The 20,000-nt window shown below is 48.9% G+C and overlaps 3 protein-coding genes and 1 non-coding gene across 11 annotated transcripts in view; all 4 read right to left on the bottom strand.

Moving 5' to 3' along the window:
• The window catches only part of dgkd (diacylglycerol kinase delta), a 22,661-nt gene extending 21,678 nt beyond the window's left edge, over positions 1–983 (bottom strand). The window contains exon 1 of one of the 3 annotated variants that reach the window (XM_085183803.1): positions 806–983. In XM_085183803.1, the coding sequence (XP_085039929.1) occupies positions 806–943 (138 nt within the window). In that variant the 5' untranslated portion in view covers positions 944–983. Of the gene's footprint in view, positions 1–630; positions 751–805 lie in introns of those variants that run through there. The other 2 variants (XM_085183799.1, XM_085183802.1) reach the window with 2 other exon arrangements.
• A 1,717-nt stretch (positions 984–2,700) lies between these two features.
• Positions 2,701–15,148, bottom strand: LOC146502810 (S-arrestin-like). Of its 2 annotated transcripts, XM_085183816.1 has the most exons (16): positions 15,055–15,148; positions 12,986–13,053; positions 12,220–12,280; positions 11,795–11,839; positions 11,255–11,454; positions 10,221–10,280; positions 9,948–10,015; positions 9,737–9,872; positions 9,552–9,636; positions 8,750–8,822; positions 7,236–7,373; positions 6,442–6,519; positions 5,644–5,658; positions 5,490–5,542; positions 4,974–4,983; positions 2,701–4,197 (listed from the first exon to the last, which is right to left on the bottom strand). In XM_085183816.1, exons 2-16 carry the CDS (start codon positions 13,031–13,033, stop codon positions 4,104–4,106), a joined length of 1,164 nt encoding a protein of 387 aa, XP_085039942.1. In that variant the 5' UTR covers positions 13,034–13,053; positions 15,055–15,148; the 3' UTR covers positions 2,701–4,103. The 2 variants fall into 2 exon arrangements, 1 of the variants encoding a protein (XP_085039942.1); XR_014877814.1 differs by lacking the exons at positions 2,701–4,197; positions 5,644–5,658 and having other exon boundaries at positions 4,963–4,983; positions 5,490–5,538; positions 6,423–6,519; positions 15,055–15,146.
• A 1,815-nt stretch (positions 15,149–16,963) lies between these two features.
• atg16l1 (ATG16 autophagy related 16-like 1 (S. cerevisiae)) overlaps positions 16,964–20,000 on the bottom strand; it is a 13,957-nt gene continuing 10,920 nt past the window's right edge. For all 5 annotated transcript variants that reach the window (XM_085183805.1, XM_085183807.1, XM_085183808.1 and 2 more), the window contains exons 15-20: positions 19,310–19,430; positions 19,135–19,240; positions 18,898–19,047; positions 18,146–18,193; positions 17,925–18,026; positions 16,964–17,840 (exon numbers count right to left, since the gene is read on the bottom strand). In XM_085183805.1, coding sequence (XP_085039931.1) covers positions 17,747–17,840; positions 17,925–18,026; positions 18,146–18,193; positions 18,898–19,047; positions 19,135–19,240; positions 19,310–19,430 — 621 coding nt within the window. In that variant the 3' untranslated portion in view covers positions 16,964–17,746. The remainder of the gene's footprint in view (positions 17,841–17,924; positions 18,027–18,145; positions 18,194–18,897; positions 19,048–19,134; positions 19,241–19,309; positions 19,431–20,000) is intronic.
• Positions 19,591–19,865, bottom strand: LOC146502809 (small Cajal body-specific RNA 6). Its single transcript, XR_014869133.1, has one exon.

Genomic DNA, 20,000 nt, shown 5'->3' with positions numbered 1-20,000 from the left:
TCAGGTGTGAGCTAGTAACCGGTATATGTTACCGGTTTGAACTCGCGACGTTTCTCTGTTGTTTCCGTGCGTTTTACCGGCGTCTCCGCTTACTTTATGCCGTTTCTGCCCTAATTAGGTTTAACGGAAGCTCCACAGATGGTGAAAAAACCGGACCAGTCAGACTCCGTGTTTACACCTGGTCATCTCCTGAAACTCGGTGTCTGGCTTCGGCGTTTCCCGTTATGTGGTTTAGAAATGGTCTAAGAGCTGTGGCCCTTACCCCAAAAAGCACAGTTTTTCCAGGGACGCTGAAGCCTGGGCTCAGAACTCCGTTTAAAATCGGTCAGATTTAAAGTGACACCAATCTTTGGACTACGGGAGCACGGGCCAAAGACAGTAGACCGGTTTAAGGCGCAAACGCGTCCGGTCTTCAGTTCGGCGTCACCAGCATCCAGCCCACATCTCACACTTGTGTTTTAAAGGCAAAGATAGCGCCGCCCGCAGCGGCCAGTGGAGGACGGCTGTCCGGGAAACAGACGTCAGAGCGGCGCTGAAACATCACACATCATGTTCACTGGGCGCCGGAGTATCCGACGGTCGATGTCTGGTCCGAACATGTCTCACTCTAACAATAAACCGGCTGCTTACCGCTAGAAAGAGGGACCGGCTTTTAAAGAGTCCGTATTTTACATGGAGTTCTGCGGGCCGGTGAGCCGGTGGACAGCGCCGTGCCCCCAGGCTGCGTGTGGCCCTGCGCCGCTGAATGAGCGCCGCCGCTGACCGCCGGCTGTGCGCAAGGAGCCCCGGATGTTAGCACACGTACCTTGCTGCGGATCTGGCCGGACGTCGACACTTTTCGGATGAGTTTCTGCGGAGTTCCGGGCTCCTGTTCCGGCTCACTATCCGATGACTCGTCCGGGCACCGCGCCGCGGCGGAATCCGGTCCCCCTGCCTCCGCCATCCTGCCATCAGACCCCCGGTGTCTGCCGCTAGGGGAAGCAGCGCCCCCCAGCGGCAGACACCGGACAGCACAGCGGAGCCGACCCCTGGTGGTCACTCGGTGACATTACAACAACACGAGTTCTCCGCTGGCGTGAAAACAGCCTGAACTCAGCGGAGAGGGTTTGATGGTCCACTGAGCTCCGACAGGCCTGTGTGACCCATAGCATTCCCGCCTCTTACCTGAGAAAGTTGCTCTGCGAAGCAGCCCGACGCCTCCTGAAAGTCACCGGTGACCAGGTTAACTAGATTTTAGGTAACTAGTTAGATTTCTTTACATAGTCCACTCTCCATGGTGCCGGTGTTTCATCATGCACGCGTTGAAGACAAAAATAAGTTCTCCTTCTCCAGCTCGTGCAAAAGCATACACGTATCAATGTTATCTTCAGATAACAATGAAGTCATTTTACTCAAACACAGCAATCAAAACTCAAATCTAGTTAACCTGAACACAAGCTCTCATGGCAGGTGAGAGGTGAGGGTTACACCTTTGCCCTCGCAGATTTAGTGAAGCTCGCTCCCACACGGCAGAGACTCAGGTGTACTCTTAGGTGGACGGAGTCGTTTTTTTATTTTATTTTTTAGGCTGAATTTCCAAACCAAACAAAGTTCAACCCTTTGACTCAAACACAGAAAACAGCCACACGGTGCTGTTGAGTCAGTAGCAAAGGAATAGAGAAAAAAACATAAATATATGAAACAAGAGGAAAACTAAATAATAATAAAATAAAACAGGGGTTTGAGTCCAAGAGCATCTCTGAGTCCAGTAAGGAAATACATTTCAGGGCTTTTGTGTCCAGATCTGGAAAATACTTTGAGATGATTCTTCCATGCACAGAAGTGGGCTCGACTGTAATATGTTGCTAAAATAATCACATTATTCAGATTTTTGTCTTTCATTAATACTCCAGTTTTAGTCCACATCATATACAGAGCAAAGAAATGTTTTCCCTCTCTCGCTGGATACCTTCAACAGTTATCGGTCTCACTTCTACACCAAGGTTGGAATATCTCCCAGTCTGTTGAACCATTGTTTTGAAGGGTACCGGGACGACCTTCATACCTGCTTTGTCAATGAAGTGAGTCACGGACCATGGTGCTTTTTGCTCCCAGGTATCCAAAAGCTGTGATTTTCTGTTAGCACCAACGTGTCCTTAGTTTCACCTGAGGGTATTATGTGTTGTGAACTCGTGCTTGTATAGTAGAGGAGAGCTTGTTGGTGGAACTTTGACAGCTTTGTGGGCACTTTGAGAATATCATGGTAGAGAAAGTCAATACCTCCTAATTTCTGTCTGACAAAAGAGCTCAAAAATCGTAGTTTAAGGCGCCGTTCATAACCCCCAAATCTAAACTCCTCTACACTCTTAACCCTATCAGCTCATCTCCTGTAGAGACATTTATTATTTTTCCAAATGAAATTCAAATTCACGCTGAATTTGAGTCATTCTGTCACAAACTCATCTCGGATAATAAATTCTTCCAAACATGAATTAAAAGTGGATTTACATGCTGCTGTTAGCCGCTCTCTGTGGACCCAGGCAAAGGATTACATCTGGGCTCTGAACACGCCCCCGGGCCCAGGACGAGCAGCCCTTAGAGTCCGGGCCCTCTGGGTCCACAGCCTCAGTGTTTAGTGACTGACAGTTAGTATCCACAGACACAATGTCTTCACAAACACTCAGTCCATCTGCAGACACACAAAACAGCAGGAAGCCTCAGTTTGTGGGTGTTAATCACGACATTTTATTAATCCTTAAGGAAATTCTGTAGGTTATAGTTGCTCCAAGACAGTAACAGGCTAAACTAAACAATACAACATGTTACAGATTTTTCAAATGTAAGAATTAAAAATAGCACTAATATACACAAATCACTGAATTATAAATATCAAGAATATTATGGATGGATGCTGCTCGTTTCTGCTCACTGGACTCACCCTGATCTCTTTATTGTCACCTATAACAAAAGCACCTCTGTGTGACAGGAAGTGAGAAACCCAAATGTAAAAACATGGAGCCGTGCGGAGTGTGAAACATGGAGGCTTCTTTAATCAAACACTAACATAGCGACTAACATATGATTGTCAGGTATCAGACAAACAGGAGAAACATCACGGCCTCTAAAAACACTGACAGGTCAGCTATGACGTGCTCTACAGAACATCAGCAGCTCGTTTCACTGAGCTCTAAAGATGCACTTTACTCGTCTACATTCGCTCAGAGCCTCAGGGTAACAGCCCGGCCTGCTGACACTCATCATATCCAGCATTTCCTTCATTTAGCGTGACACACCGACCTCTGAGGACGGGAAATGTTCAACTCTGCCTCCCAGAAATGACCCTCGGGCCCTCAGCTGCTTTCCTCTGGAACAAAAGAAGCTCCACGTGCTGCAGGAGGAGGCGGAGTTGGACGGAGGACGGACAATCATGGACGCCTGTGGCCACGTCGGCATTCTTCACCTAACCCTAATGAAGCACTTAGACCAGGGGTGTCCAACTCCAGGCAGAGGGCCGGTGTCCTGCAGATCTCACCCTGTTTCAGCTCACCTGAATCAGATGATGAGTTCATTACCAGACCTCTGGAGAACTACAGGACATGTTGAGGAGGTCCTTTAGACATTTAAATCAGCTGTGTTGGATCAAGGACACATCTAAAACCTGCAGGACACCGGCCCTCGAGGCCTGGAGTTCGACACCTGTGACTTAGACCATTTCGTTCATCAAAGACAAGCAGCTCCACCCGTCCATCCACCTCAGCGTCCTCCCAGCCACGACTGCATCACCCAGCTTTGCTCACAGCATAATCACTGTGGCCACCAGAGGGCGCTGCATCAGGTTTGGGAAACCCTAACACCAAACCCAGCCATGGAGGAAGTGCTGCAGGAGAAAAAAACACCTGGTTCCAGGTAAAAGTGCTGCATTAGGGGAGGAGACGTCATTTATGGCAGACAGAGTTTTTGGTTCCTGCTAGCGCCACCTGCAGTTAGCCTGGGGGTGGTGTTGCAGGAAACACGATGGAGTCGTTAAAACAGGGAGGAAATCACGGGTGGACGACCACGCTGTGTTCATCTTCAGCTCCGAGTAGCCGCCGCGCCGTTTGACCTGAGGCAGCCATCTTTGTAGTTCAGGCGTCGGTGGGGGACTCGTCGTCGTCTCCGTAGACCACGCCCTTCAGGTAGGCCCGTTTGAATTCCTCAAACACCATGTCATCTGGTTCACTGCAGCACAGACACAGTGGGAAGGTCAACAGCGAGCTTCGCCTCCTGTCTCAGCAGTTTAAGTCACTTCCTGTTCTTGATAAACAAGAAAAAACTGAAACACGTACGTTTAAACACACGATGTGTTTGCTGTAAACAGTCACATGACCACGCGCTGGGGCTCGATGACCAGCTTTACCACCTAAACCACAGCCGCCCGATGAAGGTTGTAAAAACTAAAGCGTGAGACTCCAGTCCGTCAGCGGTGTCAAACATAAGGCTCGGGGGCCACAGCTGGATCGGCAAAGCCTCCGATCTCGACCGCTGGGCAAACGTGAAGGAGGGCGGGCCTTTAACTGTGTTTTCATTTCAAAATCCAGCCGCTGTTCTCACCGAGGTGACGACAGGACACGACACATAATATTTACAGTCACAGGACGAGCAACGAGCTAATTTTCTCGTGCTGACAGATTTCTTTGATCTGCTGCGTTTAGGTGTCGTGGGAAAAAGGAGACGCCTGTTTTATATTATTTACGCCTCTCAGGGATTAAAAGTGGGATTAATCTTTACAGGGACAGCAGGGGCGCTTTGCTGGTCCTCCATGTAAGACGAGCTTGACCTTCCTGCTCGTGAGCTACGTCTGCTGCTCTGCTGCTTTTAAATTTAACCAGTCAGATTCAAGCCCCTCCCCCTTGTAAGACAGAGAATCGGCCTGGGAGGCGCCAACCTTTCCCTATGACGTCACACAGAGGGGACTGTGTGGGACAGGAAGTGATGTCGTTTACTGTCACACTCACCTGTCCTTGGCTGCAGGTCGGTCAGCATCAAGAAAAGAGAAACAGGTGAAATATGAACAATATGAACTTTTTTATATGGCAACAAATCACAACAGCTGGTTTCAGACTGTCAGGTAGACAGTGATACACCTGGAGGGTCACACTGGGAACACACAAGAGTGTGCACCTGAGAGTGTGTGTACGTGTGTGTACGTGTGTGTACGTGTGTGTGTGTGTGTGTTAAACTTTATTAATCGGTGCTAATCTGGATGTTAATCTGTGTGACGCTGCTTCTTGTTTATATCACAAACTGCTGTCAGCAATACACAAGAAGCAGCTTAAAACACACACACACACGTAAACACACACACACACACACACACACACACACACACACACACACACACACACACACACACACACACAGCTGGACCAGCTTATGAGCCGGTTTACATGAGAACATGTTCTGTGTGTGTGTGTGTGTGTGTGTGTGTGTGTGTGTGTGTGTGTGTGTGTGGAAGCTGAAAGAATCTGTACCTGGTTCAGGTTTGGGATGCATGAGCCTGAAGGGAACCTCCAGAGACACCTCACTGTAAAGCACAGACACAGCTGTGAGTCCAGATGTTTTACACACACACACACACACACACACACACACACACACACACAGTGTGTCTGAGCGTGACCCTACCTGGATCCCACCGTCCTGTCAATGAAGGGCAGCAGAGAGAGAACAGACACAAAGCGTCAGGTTGTGTTGGAGGTTAGTTTTCCCTCTGACATCACTCTGACATCACTCTGACATGAGGCGCAGCGTGCGGCCACGACCCTGGCTGACAGAGCGCTCCTATTGGTCAGTGACACTTCAGGATCTCTGATTTGAAAAGAGTTTCATGACCGTGGCACATGATAGAGGTGTGTGGCTGGTGTCAGCTGACCCAGGAGGCTGTCACAGCCCCACATAGCTAAACTGGTATGGCCCAGATCAGGGCCACACAATCTTCTTACACATGGCCCACATACCGCACAAAATGACGGCCCTTTGGTGGCCCAGACCTGTTTGACTCTCTGCCATGACACCGGTCAGAGGTGCCGGCTTGATGCTGGATCCAGGCCAGACCTGTTTCCTATGAGCCTGGCCGGATGGACCAAACCAAGATTGAGCCAGATGTGCATGCCATCACATAGACAGTGCCATCTATGCCCGGCCTGGCCCACATCTGGATGACATACGTCTTACCATGCCAGAAGTCAGCCAGCAGTGCCAGCTTGACACCAGATCCGGGTCAGACCCGTCTGCTATGTGGGGCCACGGTGTTGGTGACGTGGAAGCTTTTTGTTCATCTGTGTCATCAGATTCATAATGTGTTCAAACCACTGCCTCGTCACACCTGAGCTGCTGTGAGGTCAGGCAGAGGGCCTGTAGTGACCTTTGACCCCTCACCAGACACCTGAACACACACTGTTAACAGCAGGAAGTGAGACTCACCCTGAGGCGACCATCTTCAGCACGACCTTATAGGAGACCAGAATCCCCTGAACCTCCTTCAGGACCTCCTGCTTCACACTGAGACACAGACAGCTCTCATCAGCTCAAGGAAAACTTTCTGAAAGTCACGCAACGCTTTCGCTAAGCTCAGGGAACTCAGGTGCTCTCGGCATTGTGTTCTAGCACGCCATGTGGTTAAAGGGCAGGTTCACAGCTCTGTCAGGGGTCACAGGTGTCTGAAAGCACGAGCGAGGTTTCAGGCTCGTCAGCACAAACTGAGAGTCAGGAACTGTTTGCTGCACAGAGCTTCAGATCATCCAGACCCCCCGTGGTGTTTCCAGCAGCTAGGAGCAGGTCAGAGACCCCGCAGAGGAGACATTAGGAGGGAGACGAATCATCGAATCAAATAATCTCTAACGTTTGGGATGCTTCTGGTTCCACCTCTAAGAAGAACGTTAAACTGTGGAAGCTTCATGACCTGACAGAACAAAACGAGACCTCGGCTCGGACACTTGGATGAGTCCATGGTTGATTTTCTGGAAAACATAGTTCATCTCCTGGAGGCTTCCAGTCAGAGGTCATCAAGATTTAACCGAGGCTCCATCACCTCGATGGCCTTCAGGCTCATCTGATGGAGTCTGCGGAGATCTCGTGAGCCGTCTGAACACTGCAGTGTGTTTTGAATGCTCTGATGACAGATCTGTCTCACCTGCCAGGTTAAATCCTGTGAACCTGTCCTTTAAAGAGCAGTTTCCTGTCTAACACCATCATGAAAACCTCAGTGTGTCTCTGACATGCTCGATGAAGCCAGGTTGGTGTCCTCGTGTTTAAGGCGTCCATCCAAAGCGAGTCCTCTGCGGTCTTTGTTGTACGCCAGCAGAGGGTGCAGGGTGTACTCCTTCTTCAGACTGGTGCCACAAGGCACAGAGTCACTGTAACCGAAAACATAACATGATCAGAAACCTCTTGATCAAACCCAGGGTGGTTAAAACTAACCCAGCTGACAGTGTGAGGTCACTAAGAGTATCTTTAGGTCAGGAGTCACAACCTTTAAACTCAAAGAGCCACTTGGTTTCCACGCAAAAGAAAACTCTGGGAGCCGCAAATACTTTGTGACATCTAAGATGAAGATAACACTGCATATATTGTTTTTTACCTTTATGCTTTGTGTGAACAACTAAGGTGTGTTGCTTATGAAATCCATGAAGTGCTACAGAGAAAATTACATTTTATTTATGTAATTAACACCTTTTAAACTCTTAAAGAAATATAACAAAAGGAAAGCTGAACTAAAATGATCCAGCAAACACAAACTGCTGTGAGCCGCCTCCCTTATATCGCCTTTGGGCTTTTGGAGCCTTGACCTGACTGCTGAAAATAGAAAAATAGATATTTACAAAATTCTGTCTAAATATGTATTTTACCTGGTTAATGCGTGCAGTGGGGCGTGGTCTGCAGTGCTGCTGCAGGGGAGGCGGACGCACCTGAACTGCACCCGCGATCACGCCTCGCCGCCTTAACGTCTTTGCTCTCTCTGCTGTTGGTGGTGTGTGTCGGGCTGTGAGCTGCAAAGCTACAGCCGGCTGTGTGCGTACAGCAACCGTGTGTGAAAAGTGGTCAATAAAGAGATGCTGAAAAGCGTGTTCATGCAAACATCGTCGGGTCTGCTGTGATATGTTTACAATAAGACTTCTGCTCCTGAACCTCTGCGCACAGCGTCTGCAGATCAGGCTGTACGAAGTCACTTTGATCTTTACAGGACTGTAAGCTGTCGTCTGTGAGGCGTGAGCGTGTTTGTTTTAACATAGTTCACGGTGGAGCTGCTGACATAATGTGGATCCCAAGGTCCATAACTGGCCTACCTGGGCCTGAAAGTCTCAGTAAATGCACGGCGTTTCTGCGGGTATACCGGCTTCCGCGAGTGTGACGCTTAAAATATAATTTTATTTTTATATTTCAATATCACAATAATCTTCCAATTTAGAACTACAAGTTTAAAAAGAACTAAACATAAATAAAATACACTTCAGCTCAATACTTGTAATTTATTTTCCCAAACCACACGGAGCCGCAGTATAAGGACTAAAGAGCGGCATGCGGCTCCGGAGCCGCAGGTTGCCGACCCCTGCTTCAGACCAAGATGTATCAGGTACGACGGGCACATCTGTTTTTAAACAGATCAATGCAAAAATTAAACGTACAGGAAACATCTTCCTTTTGAAAAAAGAAAAAATGTTCTGTCTGATCAAACTGAGACCATGAACGCAAGATTCAAAATAAATATACTTCTGTTATACCCTTAACTCACCTGGTCTCCTCTTTGGCCACAGACTTGACGTACTTATCGTTGGAGTAAAGGATGACGTGGGTCACCTGCTCGACTAAGCACAGAAACTCAAAGTAAGCCAGCGTGCTGCTGCAGGCAGGGAACACACCTGTCTGCTGTCAGCTGGTGCAGGTGAGGCAGCGTGTCACCGCCACAGACACCTTTCCTCATGTTTACCAGGAGCAGCTTTTCTGGTTAAACATCAGGTCACAACTTTAAGGTTTCGTAAGAGCCTGTGTAGTTTCAGTTTGGCCAATCGTGTCTGAGCAGGCTTTGGTTGCATGACTTTTTAAATTTATGCTAATAGAGGAAGTGTTATCAGCTGATGTCTCCAGTCAAGCCGATACCACTGCAAAGCGCGTAGACACGCCGTGCACTGTGTCCATTTCACCCTTTGCCCCTCCAAAGAGGGAAATGTGCAAGCGTGCAGTAAGCTGCAGTACCAGCAGGGGGAGACATTTTATTTAAAGTCATTATGTCTTGAAGCCAACAAAATACTGACAGGAAAGACCTGATTAACATGTTTACATGTAAATACATATCAGCTGCCTAGCTTAGATGTTTCCGGAGAGTAAGGACTCTGGAATGGACTTCATACCGTTTTTGTTCACTACAGACTTCTTGGCTTTAAATCAGTCGTCTCCCCTGATGGTAACCCAACTTCTGCATGCTTGTACATTTCACGCTTTCCTTCTTAAAAGGGAAAACTGAAGAAAGGATGCTTGGTGGCAGAGACACGCTGCTCTACGTCACCTTAAGTACTCTGAAGCCAAACTGATGTCACCTGACAAGCTGATGTCTTTGATGTTCCTGCTGGACGAGTTGGTGATTTCAACATTGGCTTTGAGCGGCTCGCCGTGGTAAAACGTCTGCAGACAGGTAAGCAGACAGGTGAAGTTCATGAGTACATCTGTGAGAGTCCTCCAGCTTTCAGAACCTGGTGGTTCAGGACCTGACTGAAGCTCTGACCTCTTTGGGCAGGCTCAGTTTCACGTGCAGAGGTTTCTCGGACATCAGGAACTCAAAGGTTGTCTCTGCGCTGGGAAGCAGTTTGCTGTCCTCCGGACTGAACTGGATCTTACGGATGGTGAGACGGACAGAACTCCTGCAGAGAGGACGGAGGAACACGTGAAAGGCTGTCCATCGAACCTCAGACTGAGATCCACTCTGAGCGACTCACTGTTTGTCGATCTTCTCGTCCTGGTTCTCACCACAGAAAGCTTTCACCTCAAATTCCACCGCACATTTCTGTCCAGCACACAGAAACACACAGTTGGCACATTTACAGCTCGTATGAGTCATCGGGCGAATTGGCTGATTTCAGAGGACTGCGTGAAAACGCAGAGAGAGGGAAGCTGGTGTGAAACATCAGTGTGTGGACTCTGAGACTTTGTGTTGCTGAAGCAATGTACAGATGAAGAACATGAAAGGCTGAGAGTAGTGATGGCGTTACCTTCCCCACGTCGGACAGTCCGGGCTGCAGAGTGATGGAGCAGGGCAGATTGTCTGGAAACTGAAGCACAGAGTCGTTTCACAAACATCGTCACGCTCGTCCTGTACGGGACCCGAACGGGTACGTCTCGTTCTAACCTCCTCAACAATAAACACAGTAACTCATCAAGACAACCTATACGATTAGAAGAGTGAACCCTTCCTCTGTAACGGCGCCACAGACTCACGCTGGTCACTACAGAACGATGACCTCGTTCAGGTTTCAGTCAGTTTTTCGGAGGTTCTCATGCAGCTACACCTTCTCTGTATTTCTGAAGATTTCTTCCCTAAAACGTTAGATTGTCTTTCTGAACGGTTGATGATCATTAATTTCTAACCTCTCAGAGAACTCTACTCTTTTCTGCTGTGGACATCCATCCATCCATCCATCCATCCATCCATCCATCCATCCATGCTATTCTGCTGGAGCCTATCACAGCTGTCTTAGGGCAAGAGGCAGGTCACACCCTGGACAGGTCGACGGTCTGTCGCAGGGCTAACACAGAGACACACAACCATTCGTACCTATCGGCAATTTAGAGCAGTGAACCTGCATGTGTTTGGACTGTGGGAGGAAGCCGTAGAGAAGCCACGCACACGGGCAGAACATGCAAACACAGGAAGATCTCTGTGGTTGAGTCAAGCTCAGGACCTTCTTGCTGTGAGGCAACAGTGCGAACCACTGTGCCACATTTCCAGTTTTAAACAGAGTTTTAACAGATTTCTGAAACATTTGTGGGGGTTTTGTTATTCTGACTGGTGCTCTAATGTTTTTATTCGTTCTGTAATCAGGTTTTCCTTTTTTACCTTCAGGATTTTGGATGACGATTTAGGCCAGATCTGCACTGGGTACAAAACCTAACACAACAAACACGTCTCTATTCCAGACATGGCAAATGTGGCCTTTCTGTTTTCTATCCTTGAACCTGATGGAGGGATTAAACCTCTTCCTCTAGCAGGGCCTGATCTTTCCAGACGTTTCAGGCTGTTCCTCACCTCGAAGAAAAAGGGGAAGGCGTTGTTTCCGAGCTTTCGCAGCAACTTCTGCTGGATCTTGGTGTGGGTGAGCTTTTCTTTGTCCTGCAGCTCGGGGTAAACCTGCCGGGTCACCAGGAAGAGGTCCCTCCTGAAGGCCACGCCCATCACATCCATGTCCTGACGGCCGTAGCGAAACGTGCACGACAGCATCACATACACTAACAGACACGGAAAAACAGGAATGAACCACACGTCCAAGAACATGCTGCACCAGGAGAATCTGGCTCCATCAAACCTAAATCAGTGTGAAGCTGGAGAAACGCCTGTCAGAAGCTGCTTATTGTTCTCTGAGATCTTTTGTGTGGCACCCCCCCCCCCCCACCCCACACTGCAGAGAAAGAAGCTTTCATTCAGAGAAACATGTTTTACACAGGAACCACAGTCATAACCCCGTGGACCTCCTCCGGTACATTTGAGCTTCTCCACACTGACGGAGGGAGTCCCACTGCGCCTCCTCCGGGTTCTGCCTTATGTTACTGCACACATTTACACACTGACCTTTCTTTCCTTTGAGCTGCACTGGGTCAATCACAATCACGCCATCTGTAGGAAACAGGAAGTGATCAAATCACAACACACTCCTGACTGTTTTAAAGGTTTGTCACTGTCCTCCTACTGGGCATGAGCAGAAATGATCAACTACTTCCTGCTCTGCTACCATATCCATGCTAGTTTACAATTAGCAGAAGAACCAGTGAGTACTGTTCAGTCTGTTCACTGCGGTGTGGATCCCACAGCACAGGCCACCCCTCAACATCCACCATGAGCGCTGTGTGGTGGAGAAGCTCTGTTCAAAGACTCGGTCCTGGGTCTTTGACCCAGTTTGGAGTGAATTAGGGTTTGTGACTCAGATTTCATATCCCAGCTCTGTATTAGTCACTCTTTATTTCTATATCTGTATAGTAGTTAGCATCAGGACTCACCGACTGGATCCACAAAGTCGCAGTGATCCACAAAGTCCCTCTTGGCCATGTAGACGGTCACCTGAAAGCACACGAGGGTCACGTAAGAATGACTGCAGGACCAAGAGCAAACACCTCCTCCTGCTACACCTCCTGCAGCACAGCCCCTACTAAACCTGTCCTGCATGTGTGGATGGGTACGTCTTTCTGTGGGAATAAGTCAGTGACTTGGAGGACACTCAGAGTCTGCAGGAGCTCCACATTCACTCTAAGCAGGGTGGACCATCACATGCTTGCAGAGGCAGAAATGACAGCACAGCTCTGAGTAGAGGTTTTTATTTGTGCTTTTAGTTCCCCACAGACCGGGAGCAGGAGGCGCATCGGTTCAGTTCATCGATGGAGTTTTTGAACCTTTTCCCATTCTGAGGTCAGAAATAAAAAAAACAATGTTTACCCGCATGCAAAGCAGACATTAACATTACAGTTACTCTGTCACATGTCAGTTCAATTTGGATTTCAGCACAAAGACGCCATCGCAGCCCAGAGGGTCCGGATTAACAAGCTGGATCCTCACAGAGCGCTGGAGGAAGATCAGGGACCAGAACTTTATGGATGCCTTAAATGGTGTCCTGAGTACAAATCAGCATCCTTTCAGTGCTGATGTTTCCATCGGGGGGAAACTTTAGTCTCTCCAAAAGGAACTTTGATATGACCTCTGCTCTGGGTTTCTAAACCACATCTTCTCCATGACTTATGATGTCGATGCTGAACTATCTTCAGAACTTACCGACTTGTCACGGGACACCTTTTTAAAGACGACGTGCTTGGGACTCATGCTGAGTGTTGGATCTTGACCTGCAGCACAGAGACATATCAAACGTTTATCATCTCAAAGTTAAATCGCACACAGTCCTCACACCTAAACATCCACTCGTGCATCTATGGATGATTAAAGCATCCCAGTAATGTGACCAACTGAGAACACAGGCAGCAGATCTAACGCAGTTTTCTTTAACATTGTACAGACATGAAAGAAACTCCGACTAATAAGAATAATAAAAAAGATCTGGTGGATGGAGCCCTCCAGCTGTGGTGTCGGTGGGTGATGGTCTGGGCTGGGTCAGTTATGGAGCTGCTGCAGGCTGTGCTCAGTGAGATTTCTTCATTGTCTGGAATCACAGACGCTGTCCAGACAGAGCACATTCTCCTACAGCTGCAGATGTGCCTCAGCATTAATGACGCCGTCACAGATGTGCCAGCTACCCCTGCACCTGCTCGGAGGAGGTGGGGGAGTTTCTGGATCTCCGTGTGGATGCAGTGATGTGCTCCACTCATGTTCCATGTTGCATCCACCAACACCAACCAACGCCCACCAACACCAACCAACAGCCACTAACATCAACCAACATCCACCAAGATAAACCACCAACCATCCACCAATATCAACCAACCATCCACCAATATCAACCAACATCTACCAACCATCCACCAATATCAACCATCATCTACCAGCACCTACCAAGATCCACCAAAATCAACCACCAACCATCCACCAACACCAACCAACAGCCACTAACATCAACCAACATCTACCGACATCTGTCTATGAAGGTTCTCAGTCATCCAGGTCATCAGGGTGGCTGTAGCTCAGGTGGTACAGCAGGTCATCTACTGTTCGAAAGGTGAATGTTACTTAGAAAGCACTTAGAAAAATGTGCTTGTGTGAATGCCCAAGTTGTGTAAAGCGCTTTGAGTGCTCAGAAGAGTAGAAAAGCGCTTTATAAGAACCAGTCCATTTACCCTTTACCATCGTAGTCTAAGGAGCTTGGAAAGAAAAGCGTCTGTTGGTGGTTGTTGGTGGATGTTGGTAGGTGTTGGTTGATCTTGCTAGATTAAGGAGGTTGGAAAGAAAAGCTGGACTTCTTTAAGACGTTTCACCTCTCATCCGAGAAGCTTCTTCAGTTCTAAGAGTCAAACGGTGGAGAGTCCCAGATTTAAACCCTGTGGGAGTTTCCCCCCCCAACAGGGACAAAGGACCCCCTGATGATCCTCTACCTAATCACGTGAGTCGGCACCAACCCACATCCACCAATACCCACCAACATCCACCAATACCCACCAACATCCACCCACATCCACCAACATCCACCAGCACCAACCCACATCCACCAATACCCACCAACATCCACCAATACCCACCAACATCCACCAATACCCACCAACATCCACCCACATCCACCAACATCCACCAGCACCAACCCACATCCACCAATACCCACCAACATCCACTAATGCCCACCAACACCCACCCACATCCACCAATACCCACCCACATCCACCAATACCCACATCTCTGCAGCATCCTCCTCTGACTCCACCTCTCGATCATGAACTGTAGGTGAGGGACTCACTGACCTTTACAGTGACAAATGTTTTTCTCAGATTGTTGAACTGGGTGCTCACATCCTGACACGCAGAGTTGAACCCTTTACATCTCCTCTGAAGCTCTGAGAAGATCTTCCACCTCAGTTGATGTTAATCCAGTTTTACTGGTCTTTTTTTGTTTGTTTGTTTGTTTTCCAATCAAACTTAATGCTGCATCATATAAAATCAGGGGATACTACAAAAACAAATGTATGAGTTTTAACTTCTGGTAACTCGTCACCAAGTTTAAAAAGTAATTGATCAGATTTGTTGTTTCACATCAGCTGTGAAGCTGTTTGTGCTTTTAGGTGAAGCTTCACAGAATGAAGGAACACCAGCTGACCTTCAGACTTCCTCAATAAACTAATGAAACCCATCATCAAACACTCATTCACACTGATAACAGATTCATCTTTCACTGAACAGACTGACCTGAAGCTGCAGTGATGAAGACGAGCTGGAGAGAAGAAGGTTTGAAGCTGATCAGAACGATCAGTTGTATTTATAATCAGCACACAAAGCCTGGTCAGCATGCACGTCATTACAGGGAATAATCCTGCAGGCAGACACACACACACACACACACACAGACACACACACACACACACCTTTTCTAGTGCGTTGATGAATTTTCTGACTGATGGTAACAACAGCAGATTTGAATAAACGTGGAGTTAAACATCTTCAGTCCAAACCCCTGACCTCACCATGCACCTGACCGTTGGAGCTTTTAAATGATTTTTCTATCATCTCATATCTTTCATAACTTTTTCAGCTCAGCAGATCTCCACACTGAAAAACATGTTTAAAGTCTTTTTAAAAATGCAGCGGTTGCTGCTACAGCGTCTGCAGGAGTCAGAGCACTGAGCCTGCTCGCTGTGAGCAGCTGCGTGATGATCGGAGTGTGAAGAACCTGCAGCTGTTTCATGTCTATGTATACAACACACACACATATATACACACATACAGACGAATGAAGACTAAAAGCACATGATGGTTTTGGTTTGTGTATTGATCGATATTAATATGTCATTAACATGATCAGCAGGATGCGACTCTGAGCCGATAAGTTTCTGTCACTCAGACTCAGCAGTCTGAGTGCTGACAGCAGCAACACACACGCACACACGTACACACACACACGCACACACACACCTGAAGCTTCGGTTGGACCGGTGTTGGTCTATTCAGCTGCTCGTTGATGTTTCTAAAAGTCTTAAAGGTCACCTGCAGGGCCTGAATGTGAAGACATCGTGGATATCAGAAGTAAGCGGACATGTTAACCTTTGACCTCAGTCACTGACACAGAGACATGTGACCATAATCTGCTGTGCATCAGCCACACACTGTCCTTTAGTTTCTATGTTAAAACCAGATCTAGAGTGTGATTAAAGTGGTGGGCGGGTTCTTTTACAGTTTGAGCCAATTGAGTCTAACAACAGATTAAACGCCGTGTTGAGTCATTTTTAGCATCAACATGGATGTTAAAATCACCCACAATAATTATTTTATCTGAGCTCAGAACTAAATCAGATAAAAGTCTGAGAAATCAGAGAGAAACTCTGTGAGGCCCAGGTGGACGATAGATGATAACAAGAAGAGTTTCACAGCTGGGACTGGGAAGCAAACTGGAGGGACTGACAGCGTCTGGGACCGTGTGGTTGATGTGTGTGAAAACCAGTTGTTCTAGGCACTTCATGGCAACTGGTGTGAGTGCTACTGGCCTGCAGTCATTTAGGGGACTGGTATAATGGTGGAGCACTGGGACAGTGACAGGTTGAAGATGTCGGCATACACAGCAGCTCGTTGTTCCTCATAGGCCTTCAGAACTCTGGGAGGAACTCGGGTCCCACATCCTGGTGGGGGTTCACCTTCTTCAGAGTTTTCAGCACCTGTGTGTGTTTGACCTGGAAGTCCGTGGGGCCGCCGGGGCCTTTGAGGTTGGTCTGTGTTCAGCCTGTCAAACCTGGCGTAGAAGGTTTTAAGGCTGTCTGGATGGGTGGCATGTCGTGTCTGTGAAAGTTTCTTGATTAGTTTGTGAGAGATTTAATTCCCTGCCATGTGCTGCGTGTGTTGTGGTATAAGACTCTCTTAATTGTCCCACAGGGGAAATGTTGTTGTAAGAGCAGCCAGAAAGACACAAATATATATAATATATACACAAACAGGACAAAGAACAGAAACATACGGATGTGGCGAGCCCTGCTTCCAGCAGGAAGCTCCTTAATGTGAAGAACGCTCCACAGGAAACATCGAGACGTAAAGCGAGACGAGCTGGGCTCAGGAACAAGAACAGCTCGCCACCGCTGTGAGGCTCAGAGAGCGAGCGGCGTGGAAGAACTCGTGTGTCAGAGGATTTATTCATCAGGACTTTTACAGGACATTTACAATCATCAGGTTACACAATCACATGCGCCCGTCTGTCCACGCGAGGTCAGTGCTGAACAGTCTGCAACACACCTGTGAATCAAACACAAACCCACACAGGTCTGACACAGGTCCACTTCCTGTTTGTGGAAAAACATCACTGATGGCGTTCACGTCACGGTCCAAACGGCCTCATTTCCACTCCGCCCCCTCCTTGTTTCCACTGAGGCTCGTGCTGACCACCTGTCGAGGCTCGGGCCGGCGCCGCGTTCAGAACACGACACACTGTCCTGCTGATGATGTCACAGCGAGGACGCGGTTCTGTCTGCAGTGGAAAACGAACAACAGGAAGTCAGCAGTACCTGGAGCGAGCGAAGCGGCGAGGTAGAAATGAGGCATTGCCGAGCGCAGGAACAAACCACACGACAGTTTCTTTAATCTTTGATTGGTCGGTGCACGCACTTCCTGTTTCCTGAGGCGTCCTGTGCAGTGAGAAGAGGAAGTGTCAACAGTGAAATGTCTCTGCGTTTCCAACGTGTCACCTGACTGGCTGTCCTCGCATCAGCAGCTGCGGCGCCGCATGTGGCTCCGCCTCCTCCCGGTCATTAAAATGATGCTGAACATGAAAAGCTGCAGAAACAGAACACGGCAGCTCGCCTCCACAGTCAAGGGAATCCTCTTCATCTTCACCACGATGAAGATGGCAGAGGGGCCGCCGCTGGCTGCCCACAGCCTGACTCCGCCTCCTCGGGCCCGGTCACATGTCTGACCACAAGATGGCGCGACTGCCTTTCTCCACGCTTGCCACGTAGGCTCCTGAAGGCGACCAGGACACCGAGTTGATGGCTGAGCTGCAACGACAGCAGCAAGGAGAGGTCAAAGGTCAGCAGCGTGGCATGAGCCGCTGGCGTGTGGATAAACCTGAACGACCTTACCTGTGGTTCCGGTCTAGAGTCCGGTCCACTTTCCCCGTCAGCACATTCCAGATGTACAGAGCGCCGTCAGCTGATCCGCCGGCCACGTAGCTCCCGTCAGGACTGAAAGAGAATGAGACACACTGAGCGCGCTCAGATCTCTCTCTCACACACACACACACACACACACACACACACACACACACACACACACACACACACGAGTAATGAGAGGAACCCACCTGAAGGTCACTCTGGTCCAATCAGCTCCACACTTGAAACCCTGCGCACTGAACAAACACAGAGAGTCAGCCGAGGTCACCTGACCATCACAAACAGAACGAGTCACATGACCACAGCACAGGAAGTGGATCTACCTGTGACGTCAACAGTGACTCAGTGTCACTATGGCAACAAAGCATCCTGGGTACTTTACGTGGTCAGACGTGCGACAGTTTGACTATTTTTATACGTTACAGCACAAAAGCTTTGTCGTTTCTGTCGTTTCATTTTGTCTCGTGAACTTTTGTTGCTGTTCGTTAAAGGTCGGCGCCGACCACCTCGTGTGCAGCGGATCGTTAAAAACACTGAGTTTAGGCTGGAAATCATGTTTTACACTTGATTTATAAACCGTGTTTTTAGTTATACGGTAATGCAACCAGCATTCCTCTTTAAACTGTAGTTAGTAGCAACAGCAACGACTCAATGTGCAGCATCACTGATGCTCCTGCTCCTCACATGCATGTATAACTCGTACATCTTTCTAGTGTAATTTTCTCTGTGTCATGTGTGATAATATTTCACACACATGGGGAAACTTTCACTGTTCCCGTGACAACAAAGATTCTTCTTCTTGTTCTTGGAGGTTATTTAAATATGAGGTGATCTTTCCTCACATCATCAGACCTACTGACCGCCTGCCAACGAGATGGACTCGCCATGTTTCTGCTGCCTCTGAACTCGACTGCTTTGTGTTGCACTGGGCCCGCCTCACCTGAGCGTCTGCTTCACGGCGTTGGTGCGCAGGTCGACGATCTTCACCAGGTCGTCTCTGGAGCAGGTGAGCAGCTCAGTGCGATCGTGGTTCAGATCCAGCGACGTCACTCTGCCGAACAGCTCCAGCTCCCGCACGATGCTCTCCGCTCTGATGTCACACACACGCACACGAGCGTGTCATCACGTGACATATGGCAGACATGCTGAGTGATGACAGCGTTCGTGCGCCGCTCACCTGATGTCCCAGAAGCGAACCTTCTTGTCAAAATGTCCGCTCATGACGCACTGCTCGGTGCACACGATGTCGTTGCAGCTGGAGCCCGCGAACACCGTCTTCATACCTGCACAGGTGAGCGACAGTTAGCTCGGGCGAGGACTCGCTGACGGTGAGCGAGCGTGCACTCACGTACAGACTTTGCTGCGAAGGTCCCACAGCTTGAGTGTGCGGTCGTAGCTCCCAGACACGATGCGAGCGTTGTCCAACAGGAAGCGAGCGGACAGGACTTTCCCGCTGTGACCCGTCAGCGTGTGCTGCCGGACGGACAGAAAGACACAGGTAAGCGCAGGTAAACACACACACAGGTCATCGGCACTTCCTGTCAGTACGAGGAACCCCGGCGACAGCTGACCACGTCGCCGTGGGGACATCACCTGACTCACACAGGTGACATCAGATGGACAACAGTTTTCTGGCCTCAGAACAGGTGTGAGATCACCACTCAGACCCCGCCCCTCAGCCTGATGCTCCATGCTGATTGGTTTTGTTGGATGACATCATCACAGAGAAGCTGTAGGAGCTCTGTACAGACCTCGCAGTGATGTCACATCCTGTGTGTCAGCAGCTGCCGAGACCATCGCTGCATCACTAGAGCATGATGGGAGCAGAGAGCCGGCTGCTGGGAGCCAAAATGGCGGCCGCGAGGGGGAAGATCTGAGCTTCAGACCTTTTACATGACATCACTGACCAGGAAACTGAGCCGCCACTTCCTGCTGGGCTCAGAGCGCGTGGTTTAGCTCAGCTCAAACAGGTGCAGAAACACGGCGGCGGCGCTGAGGTGCAGGCGCCGTGTTTGTCGTACTGCAGCCACCGTAGCTCGTAGC

This window comes from Neolamprologus multifasciatus, chromosome 14, assembly GCF_963576455.1.
Source record: "Neolamprologus multifasciatus chromosome 14, fNeoMul1.2, whole genome shotgun sequence".
Taxonomy (NCBI): Eukaryota; Metazoa; Chordata; class Actinopteri; order Cichliformes; family Cichlidae; genus Neolamprologus; species Neolamprologus multifasciatus.
This window is presented reverse-complemented; position numbering and strand designations above follow the sequence as displayed.

What these genes read in the sequence shown, in the direction of transcription:
- LOC146502810 (XM_085183816.1), bottom strand. Translation starts at nt 13,033, where the DNA reads ATGAGTCCCAAGCACGTCGTCTTTAAAAAGGTGTCCCGTGACAAGTCG. An exon ending in AGGTGTCCCGTGACAAGTCG is followed by an intron (nt 12,281 to 12,985) that starts GTAAGTTCTGAA and finishes GTGTGCTTTCAG; the next exon opens with GTGACCGTCTACATGGCCAA. An exon ending in AACCTGGCTTCATCGAGCAT is followed by an intron (nt 6,520 to 7,235) that starts GTCAGAGACACA and finishes TCTGTGTCTCAG; the next exon opens with TGTGAAGCAGGAGGTCCTGA.